This window comes from Hordeum vulgare, chromosome 6H (genome assembly GCF_904849725.1).
Source record: "Hordeum vulgare subsp. vulgare chromosome 6H, MorexV3_pseudomolecules_assembly, whole genome shotgun sequence".
In the NCBI taxonomy this organism is placed as follows: domain Eukaryota; kingdom Viridiplantae; phylum Streptophyta; class Magnoliopsida; order Poales; family Poaceae; genus Hordeum; species Hordeum vulgare.
Window position 1 is genome coordinate 524,467,065 of NC_058523.1, and position 9,224 is coordinate 524,476,288.

At 46.1% G+C, this 9,224-nt stretch overlaps 1 protein-coding gene across 4 annotated transcripts; it reads left to right on the forward strand.

Moving 5' to 3' along the window:
• Positions 1-3,377: 3,377 nt before the first annotated feature.
• On the forward strand, positions 3,378-8,756 carry LOC123401272. Of its 4 annotated transcripts, none has more exons than XM_045095034.1 (9): positions 3,378-3,658; positions 4,044-4,146; positions 4,232-4,315; positions 4,422-5,195; positions 5,617-5,965; positions 6,353-6,364; positions 7,392-7,473; positions 7,573-7,828; positions 8,376-8,756. In XM_045095034.1, the coding sequence occupies exons 1-8, from the start codon at positions 3,533-3,535 to the stop codon at positions 7,783-7,785; spliced, it is 1,743 nt and encodes a 580-aa protein (XP_044950969.1). In that variant the 5' UTR covers positions 3,378-3,532; the 3' UTR covers positions 7,786-7,828; positions 8,376-8,756. The 4 variants fall into 4 exon arrangements, 3 of the variants coding, with proteins under 3 accessions (XP_044950969.1, XP_044950968.1, XP_044950970.1); XR_006611067.1 differs by lacking the exon at positions 6,353-6,364 and adding an exon at positions 7,927-8,009 and having other exon boundaries at positions 5,617-5,977; XM_045095033.1 differs by lacking the exon at positions 6,353-6,364 and having other exon boundaries at positions 5,617-5,977.
• The last annotated feature ends 468 nt before the right edge of the window (positions 8,757-9,224 follow it).

Sequence of the window (9,224 nt, forward strand, 5' to 3'; positions counted from 1 at the left end):
CACGGTTAATGCTTCTTGTCATAGAAAAGATAAACTATTGCAAAGTCAGCATGATGAACTTCTGAACAAACTTAAGACAGGTGATATCTTCACTGGAAGAGGAAAGAACCAGGAAACTAATCTTGCAAGGCCAGGAGATACTCGTTTGGGATCTCACCATAAAACCTTATGTCGTCATGTTCACATGTGGAAATCTGTCCTACATGTGTTAGAGAATTTAAGTGACGATGCCACTAATGCAACACAAAAGACCACAACTTCAGGTTTGTTGGAAAGAATGGAAAGCTTTGAGTTTGTATTTATTATGCATCTTATGATCAGAATTCTTGGAAAGACTAATGATCTATCAACATGCTTGCAAAGGAAAGATCAAAATATTGTACGTGCTTTAGGCCTGATTGGTACTACATTGAAGGAAGTTGAGAAAATAAGGAACTCCGGATGGGATGAGATTTTGAAAGATACAAAGGGCTTTTGTTTTGCGCATAATATTATTGTGCCAAATATGGAAGATAAAATACCAGCTATAGGCCATTCAAGGGGTTGTGGCAGCCATATGGTAACTTATTATGACCATTTCCATCATGAAATATTAGATGTGGTACTTGATCAAATTATTGTTGAGTTCAATAATCGTTTTGCTGAAAGGTCTACTCAGCTATTGAGGTGCATAGCTTGTCTTGATCCAAAGAACTCTTTTCATAATTTTGATATTGATAAGTTAACTGAACTTGCAAGAATGTATGCCGATGACTTCTCTCAATATGAGTGTATAGTCCTTGGGATCAGCTTGGCACATTTATTGTTGATGCGAGAGATGATCCGGACTTTGCAAATTGTGTTGATCTTGGGAAGCTTGCTGTTAAGATGGTTCAAACAGAGAGACACAAGACATTTCCATTGGTATATCGTCTTATTGAGTTAGCCTTAATTTTGCCGGTTGGAACGGCGACAGTAGAAAGAGCATTCTCGGCAATGAAGATTATAAAGACTGATTTGAGGAACAAGATGAATGATGATTGGATGAATCATAGTATGTTATGCTATATCGAGCGAGACATATTCGCAAGCATCGAAGATGATAAGATTTTGGAGTTTTTTCAAAGTATGAGGTCACCCAAGAAACAACTACCACGTGTAGCTACTGGTATGTTAGCTCTTACCAATACAACTATGTATCATATATTTATCCGTATTATTTCTTGATTATTTTTTCTTATCTGTGTAGGTTCTAGTTCTTCTCCTATTATTGATGAAGAAATGGTAGGCTAGGATGGGAGCAAAAGCTTATTTATTTAGGTATCAACACTGCATATTGATTATGCTATTATGCCACCGCATTTTTTATGCTTTTCTTATTGTCATTTGGTTAAACATTGAACTAATGTATCACCTCAAAACTCCATATATGCATCAGTGTGTTTTTGCTAATATACTATGTTATTGAGAAGGAATTAGAAGGTATTTTTTTTTCATAGTTTTGGGGCAATAGAAATTAGCCCCGGTCTTTCCCAAATCCCGGGTCCGCCACTGCAATGCAGAACAGTCTGTAACTTATGAACAATCGTGATCGTTTCAAACCATCATGTTACTTGAAAATATCTTTACCGCATAGGAGTTATTTTTCGAAAAAGCACGAAGCAGCAACCGCCAAGAAAAATAAGCAAAGGGCACAGATTCTCTCATGGCCACGTGAGTAGGCATCTCAAAGAAGAAGAAAAGCCACGTGAGGAGGAGACGAACTAATACACGAAGCACGCACTAGCGGTTGAGGCGAGGCAGCACCGTTGTTCCAAACGAGACCTTGCCAGAGAATCCAACGCTCTGTATTAGTATATTACTATTAGTACGTAATACCAAATTGTACTACTCCATTGTTCCAAATTGTACTACCTGTACTAATGCATTCAGATGACCGTTACAACCTCTTACTAATCCATTTCAGTGATGCGATCACAGATTTGGGCCGTCAATATTTAACAACCATCAATTGGAACAAAACAAACACACACACACACACGCACCCACGACATTACTCTGTCTGTACCCAAGGGGCTGGGCTCAGGTACGACGCGTCCATCAATGTCCGTTCATCCTGTCGCATCACATCACACCAGCCAGCCGTGATCCGTGCGGCACCGTAGCATTTGCCGCGGCACGAAAAGAGCACAGCGAGCCGAACGAACGTTCCATGCCATGGCTTTGATTGCGTCCGCCGCGCGCGCGCACTGCTGCCTAGTCCTCCGCCACCGGCGACACCAGCGAGTCCACCATTGATGGTCACCGCACGCACCCGACCCGAACCCGACCGACCTTAAAAGCGTCGCCGCCGCCCAACGCGCCGCAGGGAGCACGACTTCAATAATGCCGCATCTCCCTAGACCGTTAGGTCTAGTTTAACCTGACATCTGTTAGCACAAAGCATGCCAATTACTTATAGTAGTACCAGCAAAAGCATGCAATTACCTGGACCTGACCCTCTAATTTAACCCTACTGGGCACTGGCTATCGCCGAAAGTTTGTTGGAGTAAAAAACAGGAGAGTGAGCGGGGTGAGTTTAGCCATGGAGAGCAATCACCGAATGGAAAACAAAGAGCAAAAGGATTGTGGATGGTTGGCCGGTGGCAGTGCGGAGAGTGGCAGCCATCATCAGTACACGGGACACGGCACGCGGCTGCCGCACCTGCCTGGCAAGCATGGCCATGGCACTGCCCTGCCGGCTCGCCTCGATGCCAACGGAACAGCAGTGTATACTACTCCCTCCGTTCCTAAATATAAGTCTTTCTAGAGGTTCAACTAATGGACTACATACGGATGTATATAGACATATTTTAGAGTATAAATTCATTTTTTTGCTTCGTATGTAGACACATAGTAATAAAATATCTTAAAAGACTTATATTTAGGTACGGAGGAGGTAGTTTTATCCCTACTCCCCTGGCCGGGCCACGCCCTGCACTGTGCGCCCGGCCCGGACCGCCACCACCCCACGACACGTCCCGCTGACGCGCGGGCCCGCCCACCACGTGCGCGAGGAGGCCGGGCGTAAAACGCGGTACCAGCATGAACGAACGGTCCAGCGCCCGCTCGGGAAAGATTCGCGCCAAGTCAAAGCTGCTCCGACGCCGCGGGCCCCGCGACGGCAGGGCCAACGCTGACAGACACAGGCAGGCGGGCCCCAAGCGTAGCAGAGGCGGGTCCCAGGTGTGCGTGGCAGCAGTGCACGCGCTGAGGCGCCGTGCTGCCTCGCTCGAATGCGAAACGTGACGGCGGGAAGTTTTCGCCGTACCCCCGTCGGCGCAGGAGCACGGCCGGCCCGGGCCCGGCCCGCGAACAAACGTACAAAACCCACCGAGGAAGGAATGTGGAAGTGGAGGTGGTAGTAGCATCATCTTCCTGAGCCTTTATTTGCCTTGCCTCCCATCCACGCGCCATTTTTAATCCGCGGAGAGGAGGGAAGCCCCGCCTCGCCCCGCTCATCGACTGCCCCGCCGTGGCGCCGTCATCGGGGAATGCGACCGCGCGGCCGGCCATGCCTCGCGCCGCGCCCGGGCTAGGGTTCCCCGCCGGCCCAGCGACCGAGCGCCGCCATCACCCTCCGTCCTCCCGCCGGAAGAAGCCGCCGCCGCGCCGAAGGCGCCCCGCGCCGCCACCCGCTGTAAAAACCTCTCCTCCCTATCTACCCCTCTTCCGCATTGCGTCCACATTACCGCTTCACTCGCCGGATTATTTTACTGCTGCGAGAGTCAATAGATCCAATCCAATCCAGAGCACGCGCGCGCGCACGTCGCCGCACATGCGCGCCGCCGGGGCCAGTTCAACCTCGAAACCCTCCGCCTGAGCAAGGGATAAAGCCAAAAGGAATTCGAACGGAGCTGCGTCGCTTTTCTATCATTGCCTGGCTCGTTCGTCCCGTTGCGTCGCCTTTTTTCCCGTTCGCTGTTTGGCGGTGACTGTGCCCGAGCTTGCTCGGTCGGTGCTCCGTCCCGGATTCCGGTTTGCTGAGACTGAGAGACGCTCCCTTTGTTTGGCTCTTTTCGCAGCCGCCGGTGGGGCCACGCGGCGCGCCCGATCCAGATCCGGGCCTCCTCCACCACCTCCACCTGCGCGGCAGCAGCCACGCCTCGCGTGCCACAGCTCCCAGAGGTGGGTCAAGCGATCCCAGTGCCCCGCATTCTGTCTCCTCGCTGCGCCGCCGCCTCGGCAGCTAACCCCTTTCACACCTACGCAGACGACGACGAGGCGGAGGCGGGCTACGACGCGGCCGGCTTGGAGGAGGCGGCCGCCGGCGACTCCTTCTCACACTCGCTGAAAGGTAATCCATTCATCCCCCTCCGGCGTCACAGCTACTACATGATATGCCTTTACCGTCGAGTGAAGCGAAGTGATCGCTCACTGTTTGTTTTTGCTTGTCTGCTTAGCAGAGTGCCAGAAGCAGCTGCAGCTCAGGGCGGAGGCGCGGCCGCCGGCGGCCTCGCATGAGCTCGGCAACGGCGACGCGTTCGGGGGGATCGAGCTGCTCGTGCTCTCGCCGAGGTGCCTGCTCGGGGCTGCCGTGGGAGGGATGAGCAAGAGCTCCACGGCGTCGTCGCGAAGCAGATCAGGCACGTTTCCGAGCCCCGGGACGCCCAACTACCACCGGCATTGCGCCGGCAACATGCAGTACCCCAAGGGCTGGAGCTCGGAGCGGGTGCCGCTGGGGGCAGGCGCCAACAGGAGGTATGGGGGCAGCGGGGTTGTGCTTCCTTTCAACAATGGGAGGAAGCTGCCGTCCAAATGGGAGGACGCCGAGAAGTGGATCTTGAGCCCGGTTTCTTGTGATGGGATGGGGAGGATGTCTGCACCGGCGCCGCATCATAGACGGCCAAAGTCGAAGAGTGGGCCGCTTGGTCATCCTGCTGGTGTTCCAGGAGCTTATGCATCTGTTTCGCCGATGATTCCCTGCTTCGATGGTGTTCTGGCGGCCGCTAATTTTGCGGCTCATTCGCCTTTCTCTGCTGGGGTTCTCATGCCAGGGCATGCGCGCAATGGTGACTTCAGCAGTGGAAGAGCCAGAAGTGGGGATGATGGAAGCAGTAGGTCCTATTCGGCTGAGAAGGAGCCGTATATTTGGAGATCATCAAGTACGCATGCGTGGACAGAAACACTTATGGAGGCATCTGCCTTTGCTCATATCTCAGAGGAAGCTGCACAAGGTTTGAGCTAGTTTCCTCTCATCAGTATCAAGCACATTTTTGCTACTTCGCATTTAATCTGTCTGATTAGCTGCAACAAGAAAATATATTCATATATTGTATGGATTCGATCATAAGATGGAACTCTTATACACGCCAATACATTGAAGTTGAACAATTAGGAGATTCTACATTTCAACCCCACAATCGTTGTGTATCTCAAATCATACATCACTTTTGGTTTACATTAGTTTGGACGTTAAAAAAAGGCTTTCCCGTAATCATATATACGAATGGTAGGGTTTAACAAGTCTGTTATTTGCCCCTTACAAAGATCAGACAAATAGCAGAAGTAGTTTAGAAACCTAAAACAACTCTATCGTGTGCCATATCTTCAACGGTGAGAGAAATCAACCTTACTATCTTTATACCCTGTACACAGATGATGTCTTACAAGGCCAACAAGGAGCGACTCCTGCGATTTCCAGTCCAATTATAAAGAAAGATGTTGCCACACAAATGAGTCCTGATGACAGTATAATATCATCCTCCCCAAAAGCGAGGCATTCCTGCTCCAGTTTGCCGTCAGGACATGCTATTAGAGAATCCAATAGTCATACACCTAAGGTTGAAGTTAGGGATGTGCAGGTAGATGATCAAGTAACTGTTACCCGGTGGTCCAAGCGACATGTAACACGAGGCTCTGATAAGCGATCAACAAATATTGTGGAATGGAGGAAGAAGACTACAGAGGCCCGAGCTCCATCTTTTGATGAAAAAGAAAGAGAAAGATGCATATCAAAGTAAGTTCTTATTTGATGTTTGCTACTTGTCTACGGGTAAACTATTTTGCACTACTGTCGGATAAGCACGAAGGCACATACAGTGCTTTCATTGTGGTATTATAATTGAAATTTTATATGGCCCATCCGTCTGTCAGTTCCCAGCAAGAGTTCCACAGATGACTTGTATTTCTGGAAATGTTTGTTGTGTTTAATAAAAGGTCGTCCTACATCCCAAGCCAATTTGGTTGTATGCCAGACAGTGTACAGAATGCATATGCATAGGGAGGGTAGTGAGCTATGTATGGTAGCTGTTGCAAACCGAGTATAGATCTGGCTACAATGGAGCCTGCTGATATGCTACTTGTCACATGTTCTATAATTAGAAAGAGAAAGATGCATATCAAAGTAAGTTCTTATTTCATGTTTGCCATTTTGTCTACGAGTAAATTGATTTCGCACTACTGCCAGATTAGCACGAAGGCATGCACAGTCCTTTCATTGTGGTATTATAACTGAAATCATATATGGCCCATCCTGCTGTCAGAGTTCCCAGCAAGAGGTCCACAGATGACTCGCATTTCTGGAAATGTTTGTTGTGTTTAATAAAAAGGTCATCCTACAGTCCCAAGCTAATTTGGCTGTATGCCTGACAGTGTACATATTGTATATGGGTAGAAAGGTTAATGAGCTATGTATGTTGGCTGTTGCAAACCGAGTATAGATCTCGCTATGATGCAGCCTACTGTGGATTGGACAGTTAACTGTGGGTTGGACAAACTTCCACAATTTGAGGTTGCAAGAATAGCTGGAGTTACATGCAAATACTGTGACTGAAATGACACACTCCAAAAGTTCTGGACCTTATTCCAACTTAACTAGTTTCTTTCTTCAGCAAACTGGCACATATTTCCTCCGTCCCAAAATAACTGTCTTAAGCTTAGTACAACTTTATACTAGAGTTAGTACAAAGTTGAGACACTTATTTTGGGACGGAGGGAGTATCATGTTACAAATTTAATTCAGTGCATGATGGTGTTTTATGATGTCATAAGATCACTTATTATAGGTTCCCTTCTGGTAGTGAATTCCAGAGGGTTTCCTATCTTTAGAATAGGAGGACATAGATTGTGAAAGTCTAACTTTTTCTAATTATCAAGGCAGCAACTGGCAAATAATGAAAAAGGAAAAATCGGCACCAATGGGTCCAAATGTTTTATGGACTAGATATGCACTTACAGTGAGTGAATCTTGGATTTCTATGTATAAATTCGTAGAAATCATACTTTTAGTTGTTTGCTATGCTAAGTGATGGTCCTGTTTTTCCTATTGTACACAAGATAATAATGTTTGTCGTCCTCAATAACTATTGGATATTACTTATATATTATTGACATATATCCTGTTGCTGAAACCAAGTAATTATGTTGTCAAGGTGCAAGAGAGAGGAAGCAAAGATCACTGCTTGGGAAAATCTGCAGAAAGCAAAAGCAGAGGCAGCAATTCGGAAGTTGGAGGTATTGTTTCTGGTTGTGCACAATCAGCCATGTTTGCACTATTTCTAATGTTTCTATGCTTTGGCTACACACTTACATGTTCTGCCCTTTGTATTACAGATGAAGCTTGAAAAGAAGAGGTCATCATCGATGGATAGAATTTTGGGCAAACTACGTTCTGCTCAAAAGAAGGCACAAGGCATGCGTAGTACTGTCAGCGAGGATCAGTGTGCTGTCAGTGAAGATCAATGTGCTGTGAGGGCAACCAAGAAGGCATCCTTGAGAAGAAGTGGCAAGCCTTTCAGCTGCTGTTTCACCTATCATGCTTGCTAATTGTAGTATTGTTGGTATCTACAATGATTGTAGAAACCTTTTGGTGAGTTACTTTGCTTGTCATAGCTATCTGGATTTCTGTTCAACACATACATATTTGGAAAAATTAATATTAGCCCCCCATTTTTTTTTGCTGGAAAGAGAGATTCATTTCATCAAATAGGGTTTCCAGAAGGATGGTCCAAACTGGGTTTTTGAATTGGACTACAGCTTATCAGCATGCAGTACGTCGGAGCAAAATTTGCTAAAGACATGGCTAGCCCTATTTTGATAGCAATGAATCTTTATAAAGCTTGATCTCCCTTTTTGAAGCAACATGGCGCTTTGCATTTTGAACTAGAATTGCATATCTGACAGACCCTTGACTATTGGCTGAGTGTAGATTTGGTCCTATAACTCTTAAACCGTTCATGTTTTTCCCCTTCCAACGCTTAATTCCATATTATAGTTTGAGTGCCAATGCTCTGTTGCATATAATTAATTAAACTGTTCATGCCTATGGTTTGATGCTTGCAAAATATAATAGGATAAACAAACAGCCTTATAGAGATATAATAGAATTTGTACTGATATTACTCATGCGTCTGCAGAACCTTTGGAGCTTGAAGTCAGCCGACAGACAAACCGAAGTTCGACTGCAAATGCCCGCCGTTGCAGCTGGAGATAGCAGGAATAGTTAGAAGAAGAGAGCCTTGCGCAATCTGATGAACGGGGATCGAAATTTGGGAGCAAAGCCCACTCTTGTAGCTGATGATATGATATGGATTACTTCACTCGGTACTCTGTATCTGTAAACCAAGCAAGTGCTGTAGATCAGGAAGCTCCTCTCTCGAGCTTCTCTCTAGCTGAACACCGGACTGATCGTCTGGTCCTCGTGGGCTGCCTGATGATGTGTACTGTATGTTTCCCATGGAATTCTGTATGTAGTTTCAAGCATTGGGGCTCTAGCGTTAAGTGTTGGATTCATTGAACAAAGCTGTGAGATGCACAAGCTAGAGGCGCTTCACAGCAATGGCTACAAACAAACTAGAGATGGGAATAAGTGTTTTTCCGTAAGCTCATTTGAGCTTGTGATTAACAGTAAAATCGTAAAAAATGAAAACAAACTAAAAAAGTTCTGATTTTTTTGTATGATGAACTTTGACAAATGTTTTAAGTGCTTTCAAAGTTTCAGCATGAAATCACATTCGTGGAAGTTTTGGCAAAATAAAAATATATAAAAAAAATCAGCACTTCAAAATGCTTTTGAAAATAACCCTTTTGAAGCATCATTTCTTTTGCCATGACTTCCATGAATGTGATTCTTTGATGAGTTTTTGTAAGCATGGCAAACTTTTGTCAATGTTTGCCCCAGAAAAATTTCAGATTTTTTTTGAATTGTTTTTCATTTTTTTGGAATTTACCGTTCGAGCTCGAGCTCAAAAACTCTTTCCTTTTTT

What these genes read in the sequence shown, in the direction of transcription:
- LOC123401272 (XM_045095033.1), top strand. Translation starts at nt 3,533, where the DNA reads ATGCCTCGCGCCGCGCCCGGGCTAGGGTTCCCCGCCGGCCCAGCGACC. An exon ending in AGAGAAAGATGCATATCAAA is followed by an intron (nt 5,978 to 7,391) that starts GTAAGTTCTTAT and finishes TATGTTGTCAAG; the next exon opens with GTGCAAGAGAGAGGAAGCAA. An exon ending in CAGCAATTCGGAAGTTGGAG is followed by an intron (nt 7,474 to 7,572) that starts GTATTGTTTCTG and finishes TTTGTATTACAG; the next exon opens with ATGAAGCTTGAAAAGAAGAG.